Here is a 14,563-nt window from a genome sequence, read left to right on the forward strand (position 1 = left end):
TTCCTGCTGTCTGTACGCAGCTTGGAAATGGCAGTGCCAAGATGCTACTTTAGAGCCCAAACTCTCCCCCTCTCTACCAAATCCCTTCTGGAGGTGAGAGGCACTGACACTCCTCATCCGAGGGCCTGTCCGGGGGCCTGCAGGTCGTGGTATGATGAACCAAATCACGTGGAAAGTGTGAGCTTTCTTCCAACTCCTGGCCGGGTGCATGGGCCATTCCCATGTCATCATCCAGGCGTTGGTTCTGCCATCACTGCCTGGGATCCTGGGCCTAATAGGTTTAGGGCTCCAGCCAATGATGTAACGAGGCTCTTAAGATCCCTGAGGCAGTGGCCAGAACCTGGGCTGTCCCTGTCTTCTTTGTACCAAAATAGTGTCTCAGATCTAGACAAGACTCAAGAAAAACAGCATTGCTTCCCATTTATTGAGCATTTCTATGGACCTGGCGCCATGCTGAGTGCTGTAGATACAATAGCTATCTCATTTGACCCTCAGAACAAACCAATAGAAAAATAACAACATGGCAGTCGGTGCTGCTATTATTCTTATTTCCAAATGAGGAAGCCCCTCGGCTGGGAAAATCTGGAGAGCTTGCCTGGGCTCACACAGCTGGTCAGAGGCTTACCCGAGAGTCAGACCCAGGCAGCTCCCCAGGCTGCTACTCCACCACCGAGTCCTGTCTCCCGAGCCGTCTCTGAAGGAGGGAAGAAAGTGCAATTCCCTTTCTGAATCTGAGCGTTTTCCTCAGTGCTTTCTTTTCCTCCAGAGGAAAGATTACAGCAGGGGGGAAAAAGAAACTCAGCCGTTTCTCAGAAGGATGTTGTGTCTCTCTCCGGCCCCCGACCCCCTCTGTGCTGGAGACAACAAGACTTCTGTCTGAACGCTGCGGGTGTCCGTGTCTTTGGGAGCCCTCCAGCTCCCTTCCTCATTTAGAGTTCTTTCAGCTCTGCAGAAGCAGGGCCTCTCCGGCTCTCTCCTGTTTGTTTGGCTTGTAGCAACCGGGAAGGGTAGTAGGTGGTTAGGTGGGTGGGTGGGTTGAAGATGAGTCCAAGATTTGAGAGCCCAGTGGACAGTCTGACTTCTCTGGCAAATTCCCCTGCACACACACACACACACACACACACACACACAGCCCTTTCCTCCTCTGCAGCAAGACATCCTCAGGGAGTCTGAGCACGGATCCCGGGCCCATTGCCCGCCCGGTCTTTCAGACACAGGACCACCTGCTAGGTTGGCCAGCAGCACTTCCTTGGCGGGACACTCAGCTGGGCTTACTGTTCTGCCGAGACAGAGGTGCAGCTCGTACCCTGCACGCAGCCCGCCACCTCCCCTGGTAGGGACAGAGTGCAAAGGGGAGCTGGAGCAGCCCCTGTGTGGGGTGGGAGGGGGGTTCTTTCCTCCTCTCCCCTGGACCCGATACCCCATCCCCCAGGCACATTGCTGAGAAGTGGCCTCTTGGAACCTGTCCCCCATCTTGGTGTCCACTCTGCCCTCCCCTCTGGAGTGAGAAGGAAACATCATGAAGCATAACCAAGATGGCCCCTATGGTTTGGGATGTTGGCTCCTGAGGGAACAGCCCTGGGCCTGCAAGAGCAAGTGGTCTAGCAGCTCACATGGCCAGTCGGGGGCCGGCGTGTGGGTGGGGCTGAGGCTAGAGCCCTCCACAGGCTGTGTGAGATCCTGGGACGTGCCCATGCCTGAGTGTTCTTGCCCAGGAGACCTGACCAGGGCTGGGCAGCGGCTCCCCCTGGACATGGGGGGAGTGTAGGATGCTGCTGTCTGGTTCCAGCTTCTGCACGTGGGCAAATGCTGCTGCTGGTTCTGGCGTGGTTCCCTGCAGGAGGTTTGCTGTGGGAGCTGAGATTTCACGCCTGGCGGCTGAGCAGCTTCCAGTCCCAGGGCTGGAGGCTGTGCACGAAGGTTTCTTTTTCTGGCCTTCACACCCAGCACATCATTTCCGTAGCCGGGCAGCAGATGGGTGTGGGCGAGTAGGAGCGTGAGGTGTGCAGGAAGGAGGAACGTGCACTCTAGAACAGCAGGGGGAGTGGTGACGAGCCAGCGTATCCTTTTTGGGGGGGTGGGGGTGGGAGGATAGGGAAGAAAGATTCTGCTCCTCCAAATGGAGTGGGAGGTGGGAGGGCGCTGGGTCAGGAAGCCCCGAAGGCGGTTTAAGTTACCAGTCAAGATCCAGCATTGGTCCTTGACAGACTCAAGTTCAAGGCCCTGCTTCTTGGCCCGCTAGCGTTTACTGATTTTTCTGCTGAGGGCTTTCTGTGTGTAACTTGATTCAAGACTCACAATCATTATGATGAAGGTACCAGTTTTATTCCCGTTTGCTGAGGTTCTGAGAGATGGAGTAGCTTGCTCAAGGCCACAGAGTCAGAGAAGGTAATGCTGAGTTTCAAGCCAAGGGTAGGAGGATGCTGAGGTCTCCAGATTCACCAAGGCTTTCCTGTTGGAACAGTGATTGACAGTCTTCGGACTTCCTGGCCATCTGGCCTTGGGGAAGTCCCATCCTTAGTGTTCACATCTGGGAAATGGGGAGGTGAATGTTGCTCTCCTTAGTTTCTCATGGGGATTAAAGGAGAGAGTGTTTATGAATCTTTTGGCTAGTGCCTGGCCTATCATCATTTAGTCATTCAACACCTATCTATGGAGCACCTGTTATATGCCAGGTACCGTTCTATGTGTACAGGCTAGAAAAGATCCCAGCTCTAGCAAAAGGATTATAGATCTGGATTTCTAATTGACCAGGGATAGATAAACTTTTTTCTGTAAAGGAACAGATAGTAAATATTTTCATCTTTTTGTCTCTTGTTGCAACTACTCAACTCTGATGTTATGAGCTTGAGAGTGACCATAGACACTGCATAAAAGAACAAGCATGGCTCTGTTCCAATAAAACTTTATTTACAAGAACAGGCACTGGTTTTGGCCCACCATCATAGATGGCCAACTCTTGTAGAAAATATTTATTTACATGACTTAGGTAGATTTTTTCTATAAAACCAATTCAAAACATTTTCCCAAAACTCTTTCATAAAACTAGGTGCTTCTGCCGAAACCGGTTTGGCTCAGTGGATAGAGCGTCGGTCTGCGGACTGAAGGGTCCCAGGTTCAATTCCGGTCAAGGGCATGTACATTGGTTGTGGGCACATCTCCGGTGGGGGGTGTGCAAGAGGCAGCTGGTCAATGATTCTTTCTCATCGATGTTTCTAGCTATCTATCCCTCTCCCTTCCTGTCTGTGAAAAATCAATAAAAACAAGCAAACAAACAAACAAAAAACAACTAGGTCACATGTGTCAAACACACGGCCCGCGGGCCAAATCCAGCCCGCCAGGCCTTGCAATGTGGCCTGCACCGCGCTGTCATCACTGCACTCTCCACTGTCAGTTTATGACATTGTCAGTTTATGACTGTTCAGTAAACCATTCGGCCCGCGATTTAGGCTGGATTTTAGATTTTGGCCCCTTCTCTGATTGAGTTCGACACCCTTAAACTAGGTGCTTCTTACATATCTGTGCTTTTCCAGTGGTTTTCAAATATTAGGGCTCCCTTGTAGGCAACTCAGGGGACAAGGGTGATGACGAGGGCAGAGGTCTTTGGGTCTCTGCTTCTGCTTTAACCCAGAACCCCTCTTGGGCCCATGGTTTGATTGACAGTCTTCATAAGAGTTTGTTTGAGAAAAGGGGATTGGAAACTAGAAAAAAAACAAACAAACCATTAATCCAGTCCAACTGGTTAGAGACTGCGTCCACCCTCCAGTATCACGCATTAGTGAGGTATTGACTACATAATTGGTTATATTATAGAACAAATTAATTTTCTAACTAAAAAATTAGCAAAGAGTAGCTTTGGGGCTCTATTTGTGTGGTGGAAAAGGTGCAGGGAGCACAGACCAAAGGGTCATGTGTAGGTGGAGAGTTGGGACAAAAACCACCATGTCCTACAGAGAGGTGTAGGGAAGGTCAGCTTCCAGAGCTCATGGAGGTGGAGACCGCAGGCTGGCCTTTGGCCATCTCAGCGAAGGGGGGTGACAGCGTGGCTTGTGGATAGTCAGACATAGTTAGGATTGAATCTCCCCTCTGTCATTCAATAGCTAGGCCAGTTATTCCTCTGGGTATCCATTTTCCCAGCTGGGACACTGGAACGATGTCCCTTCCCTTCTCAAGCTGCTGGGTGGATTGAAACCTAAGCATCGCTAGGTGCTTCAGAAATAGTTCTTCCCTTCTCCATTTCATCCTCAGGGTGTGGGATGAGCATCTCTTTCCTATTGACTCCAATGCCCATGCCCAATCTTCTCTCCCCAGGATGTGGCCAGGTTCTGCGAGCATCGAAGGGTCAGATTTTTCTGGAGAGCTACCCGCTAAATGCTCACTGCGAATGGACCATTCATGCCAAACCTGGGTTTAACATCCAGCTAAGGTAAGGGGCTGGGCTAATGAGGAAACACAGTAATGGGACTGAGGGCGCTGGATCCTAGTGACCCAGGGGGCTAACTAAGCATCAGCATGTTATCCTCAAAGGCAGAAAATGTATATTGGAGCCTTTTTCTTTAACCTCTCATTGATTTAGTGGGATAAGGCCTGGTCAACACTATAGCCAATTAAATGCTGGCATTCACTGCCTTACAACAGTGGGGCTCCGTTGATTTTTACCCAAAGACAACACAACAAAGCAAGATCCTGAGAGCCATCTACTCATGCCCAGATCGTAACCAAGTCTTCCTGTTCTCAGAGTGCCGGGCTGGGTTCCATGGGAGGGAAGTGAAGAACTAAAGGACGCAGGTCTAACATTCAGGGGATTTAGACTCAAGATCGGAGCTCACACTTGACACAAATCCTTTCACTGATGTTCTCGGAAAACAGCCACCACGCCCCACCCCCTGCAACAAATGAACCAGTTCTCTCACTTGTGTGGAAGATAAGTTGTTTCTCTAATGGGCTTTGAGGTCCATGCAAATGTTTAATTTGTACCCTAGTCCACAGTAGAGACCTGGTTTTATTGTAACTGTGGGGAAGTAGCACAGGAGAGTCCTGATGGTGAGAATGTTCACGGCTGCCTGGAACAGGTCTTAGTGCTGGAACTGAACGTGGTACACCTCAGGGGCTGTTGAAAGAACTGTTGAAAGAACTGTTCTCTGCCTCCTGTGTCACCTCTCCTACTCCTCTCTAGGTACTGGAATAAGACAGATGCCCCACTCTGCTCTCAAGGAGTTTGCAGTCCAGTGGAGGAGTCAGGCATGCGTGCGCACACACATACCAAGGAGATAAAAATGAGAAGGGAAAATTTCTATATACATCATAAGGAAAATAAGGGGTCTCCTTTGGAAAGAGTCATCAGGGAGGTTCCCTGAATAGCATACGGCACCCCTTCACCTGGGCACGCTCTGTGTGTGCACACACATGCGCACTGTGTATGTACACACACCTGTCCATTACAAATGTTCATCTGGCTCAAGCCCTCCAGGACCAGTTTGCTATCTGACCAGGCCAGTGGCACCCAATTTCCATAGGTCTGTGCATCCTTTGGCCTCCAATCGCCCAGGGGTCTCAGGCCTACCTTCTCCGCCCACAGGTTTGTCATGCTGAGCCTGGAGTTTGACTACATGTGCCAGTACGACTATGTGGAGGTCCGTGACGGGGACAACAGCGATGGCCAGATCATCAAGCGTCTCTGTGGCAACGAGCGGCCAGCTCCCATCAGGAGCATGGGCTCCTCGCTTCACATCCTCTTCCACTCAGATGGCTCCAAGAATTTCGATGGCTTCCATGCCATTTTTGAAGAGATCACAGGTAAGGGCCACAGAGACATATGCAGCGCTTTGCACACAGACACCTGCTTTCTATGTACTGCTCCCCTCCCTGCTCAGCCTTATTCCAACCTGGCATGCTGGGGTCTCAGAAGAGCCCCAGCATTGAGCAGGAGGAGAGGAATGGTGAGGTATGTTTCAGAAATGTTCACGGGAACCAGAACTAGGGATTGTTACCTCCTGGAGCACAGAGAGGCAGGGTGATTTGTCCAAGGTCACACAGCTATGGGGGTGGAACCGGAGATTTATACCCAAGCGGTTTGGCTCTGGAGCTCCCACTGGGGGGCCTGCCGTGGTTACGAACATTAGCTTTGGATCTCTGGCAGGTGAAGCCAGGTGATCTTGGGCAAGTTCTTTTACTTCTGGGGCTACAGTTTCCCAAGCAGTGACTAGGTTAATAATGGTAGATCCTGCTCCGTTAAGGAGGCTCTGGGAGACAGAAAGATGGAAGGCCGAGCAGGGAGTCTGGTCCATAGGAAGCACGCCACAGCTGCCCTACACCAGGCGTGCTCTGAGCCCCGCTTTGCCCTCCGTAAAGTAGGTAAATGCCACTTGCTTTATGCGTAACTAACTTTAAGCCTGACTTTGCCTGGTGCTGCCTTGTCCGGGTTAGGAAGACAGATTTAACAAAAGGGAACAAAGTGCTCCATCTTAAGGGATCAGCCCAGCTCTCATCGTCTGGGGTTGGATTGCATTCCGAGAAGTTCTGCAGAAGGAAAGTCCAGTTAATGTCCTTTAATACTAGTCCTGTTTCCCCACCATATGTGAGCCCAGAACTCTCACCATCTCAAGGGACTACTGTTCGAAGAATGTGTCTTTGGGAGTTCTTGAGTACATGTTCAACAGTGTCGTGAAGATCACCTTCTACCTCCTTTCCCCCAGAACCCAGGATGCTGGAATTCCTTGAAAAAGATGATCTAAAGCTACCCAAGGATGCCCGGCTAGCGTGGCTCCATGGTTAAGCTGTGACCTATGAACCAGGGAGTCATGGTTTGATGCCCGGTCAAGGGCACATGCCTAGGTTGCAGGCTAGATCCCCAATAGGGGGAATGCAGGAGGCAGCTGATCAATGACTCTCTCTCACCATTGATGTTTCCATCTCTCTCTCCCTCTCCCTTCCTCTCTGAAATATATATATATATTAAAAAATAAAGCTACCCAAGGTGCTCTGCCCCTGGAGTCCCTCTGCAGAGGTGAAAGGCACTTCTGCTTTCGTCATGGGTGTGCTGTTTGCAGGACCCCAGGCTTGAAGGAATGGACACCCCACGCAGTGGCACTGAAACTGCCTTTTCTCTTGCAGCGTGTTCATCGTCGCCTTGTTTCCATGACAGCACGTGCCTCGTTGACCAAACGGGATCTTACAGGTGTGCCTGCCTGGCAGGCTACACTGGGCGGCACTGTGAAAACCGTGAGTGTGCCTCGGGAGTGGGAGCTGACGTGTCCCGGGGGGTGGCTGACGTGGAGAGGGCCTGGGGAGTTTGCCGCATACGCTGTTTCTTGGCGTCTGGGATGGTCTGTCCGAGGTGGCACACAATGTGGACAGAACCCCAGCCCCAGTGTTCACGGGCCGTGAGAAATGGATGTAAGTCACATCTCAGAGTGAGTCCTGGCTTTCAAGCAAGGGAGCCATGCCTGCCCATCCCCACTGCAATCAGGGATTGGCTAAGGGCTGGCCTGGGCAGGCAGGAGAACATAACTCGCTTCCTATGCATGCAGGCCAGGTGGTCCCACTCGCCTCTGAGCATCAAAGAGATAGCAGGTGCAGGCCACGGAGGAGAAACAAGATAGCTTGGGGGTGGGGTGGGTTGGAAGGGGCCCACAGAGAGAGTGAGAAGGCCTCTGAGGGCAGAGCAACCACAGTGTCTGCATCAGTCCCTCCTCACTGGCATGCACAGGTATTTTGGGACATCCTACAAAAGGACATCCTGTTCTGATTGCATCCTATAAAGTTCATACTTTTTCTCTATCACATTTATCCCCCCCATACTCTCTCCCTTCTCCCTCCTCCCTCTTCCTCCCCCTCTTCCCCTCCCCAATCACCCCACTGTCCTTAATATGTAGGAGTTCTTTTTCTTTCTCCCTTTGTTGCTCAATCCCTCCCTATCCCCTGCCCACCCCCTTCTCTCTCTCTCTCTCTCTCTCTCTCTCTCTCTCTCTCTCTCACACACACACACACACACACACACACACACCAGCACCATCAGCCTGCTCTCTATCTATAAGTCTGTCTCTGTTTTGCTCATTGGTTCAGTTTGTTCATTAGGTTTTGCATATGAATGAAATCATATGGTGCTTGTCTTTCTCTGACTGGCTTATTTCATTTAGCATCATGTTCTCCAGGTCTACCCATACTGTCACAAAGGGTAACATTTTCTATAAAGTTCATACATTTTTTTAATTGAGTTCACGAATTTTCCTTGCAAACCATGCAGACGGTGGTTTCAGTAGTGTGTCCTTGAGTGTGCCATTGTGTTCCGAGAAGAACAGCCCTTGCTTTGGCTTGGCCTAGCGGAGCCGAGGGTGGCTATGCCAGATGCTTAACAAATGGCATTCCCCTTCGTGGTTCCTGCCTCATTTCAGCCTGCTGTGCTGTGGGCAAGGCAGAGAAGAGAAATATTGCTTTCTCTTTGCTTCAAGACTTACTGTATCTAGTGATTCTGGAATCTTGGCAATGGCAAATTCTGAGAGTCAGGACAGGGAACAAAAAAAAAAAGAGAAGGCTCAATTTCTTGATAAAATAACTGCACATTATGGATAAACAAAAGGTAAGATTGGATAAAGAAAAGTAAAGTACACTAAATGTGCCCAAATGTCTTTAAGAGCCAGGTCTCTTATTAGGGAGGGGAAAAAAACATTGGTCCTAAGGTTGTGAGTAAAATATTCATGCTCAGTTTATGAGCCAGAAATGGACTTCCCAGCATTGTTATTCTTTGGGGGAAAAAATCAAAACAAACATAATGAAAAGAATATAAAATGTGTCATTATGAACTGATTCATAACTGATTCACAAACTGTCTCAACTCAAAACACCAGCATCGATGGACAAGAGAGTGCTTCCTGGCCACTCTTCAAAATATTCTTCTCAACCCATGATTTCCGTGGCCCCCAGGAGTTGTAACTGGGTGAAGGTATCCATGGTGGATAGCTGATATGTCATTTGCTGGCATCAACGTGGGGACCACATATCTGATTATTTTCTGTAAGGCTTCAGCATTTTGTTTCCCTTCTGGAAAATTCAGTATGAGTTCCAACTAACTCAACTAAGGAAACATCATGAAAATTGTTGGCACTTTAACCTCGTCATTTCAGAACAAACCTTAACCGTTTTTAAAAATATATATTCTATTTAATTTTTACAGAGAGGAAGATAGAAGAATAGAGAGTTAGAAACATCAATGAGAGAGAATCATTGATCAGCTGCCTCTTGCACACCCTCCACTGGGGGTGTGCAAGAGGCAGCTGTACATGCCCTTGACCGGAATCAAACTCCGGACCCTCCAGTCTGCAAGCCGATGCTCTATCCACTGAGCCAAAATGGTTTTGGCAAACCTTAACCATTTTTTTCCACAGCAGTCTATCATCTAAAAAAAAAAAGGTGGGGAGGGAATCTTTATTGCTTTTCTCATAAGTATATCAATGAACTAAAACTATCTCCCTGGAGGAAGTGCTTTGAAGATTAACAAGAAACCCAAACATTCTGGGATTCCAGAAATGTATTTTTTTTTAAATAGCTTTTAAAAAATTGAAGCAAATGTTAGTGAGACATCCATCTTGTATTTACGGAGTACCAACCCTGCAACGCTGCTGCCTCAGTGCTCTGTCCTCCTGAAGTTCCAGGGAAGTGTTAGATGCTCCTTGGAGCAGGAGAGGGGCTGGCACAGAGGGTGCAAGGATGCTGGCCTATCCAATTCAGAAGTGGGGGCGAGGATCTCACACTCCCCACATCGCTTGCAAGCTCTCAGACACCGTCTCACCACGGGGTTTGGTGAGACTTTATGCAACCATTGATGCCGGTGGTTATCATGTCTCATCATTGAGTCCTATCAAAGGACCTGGCTTCCCAGGCGAGGCCCACCTAACGCTCTTTTCCAAAGAGAATCCTGATGTATGTGCGTGCCTATGAGTGGGAATGGAATAGCAGTCTAGTTCATTGCAGAAGACGTATATACTTGTGACAACAATCGCACAGTAGAGAGATGTGGAAAATAGAAAGAGAACATTGCTTTTCCTGTCCAAGCCTGGCTCCCAGCAGTTAACAACACGAGTATCCTTCCAGACTTTCTTCTAGGGTGTGCAAGCGGAAGTTGTCTATATGTCACCATTTTAAACCTTTGGTTCTCAACTCCGGGAGGGGGTGAGGGGGGGGATTTTGCTCCCCAATCCCAACCCAGGGGACCTTCAGTGATGTTCAGAAACATTGTTGGTTTGTCATCATTGCCGGGGTGAGGTGCTACTGGCATCTTATAAGTTGAGATCAGGGGTGCTGTAAAACATCCCACAATGCAGAGGGCAACTCCCTTCTCTCCCCCACCCCGCCCCCACCAGAGTTATCTTGCCCATATGTCAGTTGTGCCAAGATTGAGAACCCCTGTTTTAAACAAAAGTGCATGAAAGCACACATACAATTTTCAACTTGTTTTCAGTGCCTGCCTCTTGGATATGTTTTCAAGGTCAGTCCATGTTGGTCCAAATGTCTAACTATTTTCTATACGGTTTAGGGGTTTGGTTTTCCCCCTGGGAAATTCAGCACAAGCTCCAGCTAAGTCAATAAGGAAAACATTAAAATTATCTGTGGCACTTTACCTTGTAATTTCAAAAAAAGCCTTAACCATTTTTTTCACTCATTTGACAATAATAGTTGTGCATTCCAGTGTGTGGATGTAGACACAGTCATCTATTCATCCAGTTCCTTAAGATGCACCTGTTACTGTGTTTGTTTTTTTACTATTGTGAAAAGAGCAGCAATGACTGCCCTCACCGATCTTTCTTGTGGAGGTATTTTTGTAAGATCAATTTGTAGCTGTTGAGCTGTTTGTTCCAAGGGTGTGGAGAGTCACACTTTTGAGAAGTGTCCCCAAAGCGATCACTGAAGGGTTTTACCGATTTTCAAAATGCGCCGTTATAAACAGCAGTCCTGAAATAAGAATTAGCAGTTGCATTTCAGATACTGGGGTCAAGCTGGAAATGGATTGATTTTCAAAGGAATTCCATGGGTCTGAAAGGAGTTTTTCCCTGGGCCTTCCTGGAGCAGTAGATAAAGAATAAGAAATAGTCGCTCAGTGGTTGAGCGTAGACCCATGAACCAAGAGGTCATGGTTTGATTCCCAGGCAGTGCATATGGCCGGGTTGCCGACTCCATCCCCAGTAAGGAGCATGCAGGAGGCAGCTGATCAATGTATCTCTCTCATCGGAGTTTCCTTCTTTTCTATCCCTCTCCCTTCCTCTCTCTCTCTAATCAATAAAAACATAATTTTATAAGAAGAGAATAAGAAACAATCGTGTTGAGTTGGCAAGAGGGTGTGAGAGCCACAAATACAATATTGAAGTGCGTCTATGTTCAGACTTCCCGTTAATTAGTTCCCAAGGAAGAACAGCTTCCCCCTGCTCCCAGGTGACCTCCTCTGAGAGCAATCAAAAGGGACGAGTGGCTTCCCCTTCAGCCCTGGGGCCAAGCCAGCCTCCTGCCAGCACCCTCCGCGACCCCAACCTCCTTGGGCCACCATGTAAGAAACCGAGGCCCCTTTTTTCCTCTGAAGTTTCCTGTCTCTTTGTGTGGAGCACAAGGACAAAATAAGTTCTTCAGTGAAGGGTCGGAATCCTGTTTTGAGAAAGTGGAGAGCGGCGGATTCATGGCCTGCTCCAGTTTCCATGTCGCCTTTGTTCCCCTGGCCCAGTTGAGGAGGCAGGGTGTCCCCCCTGCATCCCAATGAGGCGCGCTGGACCCGGCTGACTCCCGGGCACAAAGCTCGCCCTGCGGGCTCCGCTGCGCCTTGGAACACAGCACAATGGCCTCCACCAATTAGAGGAAGACGGGCATCTGGATGTTTTGGGGCTTTGGAGCACCAGGAGGTTTCCCACTAGCCTGTCCCCAGGGCTGGGAGAAAAGCGCCCAGGAGGAGAGCACACTGGCTGCTTCAGCTTCAAAGGGGCGGCCGGCCTGTGCTTCTCATCAGAAGAAGCGGTCCGGAGAGCTGTGGTTTTCATGGAAACGTGAACGCTGGCCCCCAGTGAGTCGCCATCCCCTCTCCCATCACAGAGAAGTGAGAGGCTATAGGACCACTCCGCGGAGAGGTCATAAAATCAGCTTCCTGGCTTTTTGGGCCAGAGCCCTGTCTTATCCTCAATACCTGGAACACGGGAGCACCTTTGCCCATCGTGACATGGAGCACTCAGGGGACGAGCTTGGACCAGAGGACAGAGGGACCTCGGCGTGGCTCTGAGCCTCCAGTTTGTCAGTCAGGTGACCATGAACAAGTCATGGAACTCACAAGAGCCTTGGTTTATAATTTTCAGAGAAATAATGCCAAGTACTTCTCAGAATGGTGTTGGGGATGAGATGACATAAGACCCTGAGCTGATAAAAGAGGAGCCAGTATTGTTCTTACTACTCCGGTCCCCTATTATGGCCATTGGCAGAGAGCAGGGGATCCTCCAGGGAAAGGGGTAGGGCCCAGCACTGGTTTCCACAAACTAGATGATGATGGCAGACTTTCCTCGGGCTTCCTTAAGGAAATTCTTCCACAACTCCCTACGGTTCCTCTGTGAACCGCCCTTCCCACATCATTGCCAGACACCAATTCATTGCCACCGCCATACCTGCGTGCAGACGAGAAAGTCTGGTTTGAAAAGGGCAGGTAGACACAACCAATGCCATTGTCAGAAAGGAATCCTGAGTCCCAGGAGAGGACACCCACGCTGGGATGATGGGCGGGGAGCCTTCGCAGACAGGACAGCCCAGCAAGGGGGCACTTGGAAATGATCGGTGGAATCGTGTTGGGAAGAACTGGAAATGGGGTGTAATGGGGAGAGCGTGTTGCCCAAGCATCATGTTATCTGCTCGGTCTCCCTTTTTCCTCGTTTGATTTTTCACTCATGTAACATGTGGTGGGCATATGTCGGCCCCCTGGTGGTCATGGAGGAGACCTGAACTCCAGAGCATCACTTAACTCTTTTATTAGAGAGATAGACAGGGCAGAAAAAGAGCAGGAGTCTTCCCAAGGCCTTCTCGGCGGCCTTTGCTTTGGCAGTTGAGCCCACTGAGGCAGGGCTTAGTGCAGGAGGCAGACTTTCCAAGACTGACTCCAGCCCCTTGACAAAGGCTGGAGAGCCCCCCACTTTTCCTTAAAATCCCCTGCCTTGTGGGGGCATGTGCTCCCTCCCCGCCCCTCACTCTGATTCAGAAGAGGAAAGCTTCCTCTTTGTAAAACACAAGGCTTCCCTGTTGTATCCAAGCATTAAAAACAACTGTAGTTATTCTTCTCTATACTCAGCGGCAGGCTCTGTGCCTTATGCAGCATCGTCCTGATTAACTGTCACCACATCCTCGTGGGTTAGGAGCTGCTATCCTCCCCACTTTACACCTGCATCCAGCCTAAGCCTCTGAGCGTCTGTTAGCTACCACAGGAAGTAAGGCAGGGCTGTGCAGCGTAGATTTTTTTCCTCCTATTTGGCAGAACTACAGAACAATTCCAATCTTAGCCTTTCTCACGTGAAGAGGAGCATGTCACGTGCCATCTGGTTCCCAACATCAGCTTCCTGTAGGAAGGCCTTCCCTTCAGTGATGGTGGCGATGAGATCTGCTAAGAGGGTGGTGAGAATCCGTCATCTCGTAGGACTCAGATGTGCTCAGCAGCCCCGGGCTCCTTGACAAGGCCATTCTCTCTCTTTTTTTTTTTTTTTAATATATTTTATTGATTTTTTAACAGAGAGGAAGAGAGAGGGATAGAGAGTTAGAAACATTGATGAGAGAGAATCATCGACCAGCTGCCTCTTGCACACCCCCTACTGGGGATGTGCCCGCAACCACGGTACATGCCCTTGACCGGAATTGAACCTGGGACCTTTTGGTCCGCAGGCCAACGCCCTATCCACTGAGCCAAACCGGTTTCAGCAGGGCCATTCTCTTTATCCCCAAGGGTAGCAGCAGAATTGCTCAGTTTGGGCCATTGTCATTGTGAGCATCTCTTCTATTTTGAAGGTTGACTAGGAACACCCGCGGGGGACATTCCCCCCAGTAGTTCAGTGTTATTGCCCACCCCCATGACACCCACAGAGCTGACTCAGAAACCTTCTGAGGTGTGGGGGTGCCCCAAGAAGACTCTAACCAAGCAGATCCATTAGTTAGAGGACAGGGGAGTGCTTACCACTCACAAAGGTTAATATCTCTACCAAGCAAGGATGCGTCTGAATGATTTTGAACCAAAATAAGATGAAAAATGTCAAGATTATTCAATGTTGACTTGTCTCTTAGGCGTAGGCCCTTTCAGCTGTTTAATTAACTAGGCCAGTGGTCGGCAAACTCATTCGTCAATAGAACCAAATAACAACAGTACAACGATTGAAATTTCTTTTGAGAGCCACATTTTTTTAAACTTAAATTATATAGGTAGGTACATTGTTATTAACTTAATTAGGGTCCTCCTAAGCTGGCCTTTGCTAAAAACTCAAAGGGGCCCAAGAGCCGCATGTGGCTCACGAGCCGCAGTTTGCCGACCACAGAACTAGGCCATCCAAACACCGGAAAAGTGGTA

The 14,563-nt window shown here is 49.4% G+C and overlaps 1 protein-coding gene across 3 annotated transcripts in view; it reads left to right on the forward strand.

The window, feature by feature from the left end:
* PAMR1 (peptidase domain containing associated with muscle regeneration 1) overlaps positions 1-14,563 on the forward strand; it is a 133,594-nt gene that overhangs the window by 100,009 nt on the left and 19,022 nt on the right. For all 3 annotated transcript variants that reach the window (XM_084894437.1, XM_084894439.1, XM_084894438.1), the window contains 3 exons: positions 4,312-4,426; positions 5,579-5,796; positions 7,114-7,221. In XM_084894437.1, the coding sequence (XP_084750563.1) occupies positions 4,312-4,426; positions 5,579-5,796; positions 7,114-7,221 (441 nt within the window). The remainder of the gene's footprint in view (positions 1-4,311; positions 4,427-5,578; positions 5,797-7,113; positions 7,222-14,563) is intronic.

The sequence above is a fragment of the Pipistrellus hanaki genome (assembly GCF_964339955.1).
Source record: "Pipistrellus hanaki genome assembly, chromosome: 9".
Classification (NCBI taxonomy): Eukaryota; Metazoa; Chordata; class Mammalia; order Chiroptera; family Vespertilionidae; genus Pipistrellus; species Pipistrellus hanaki.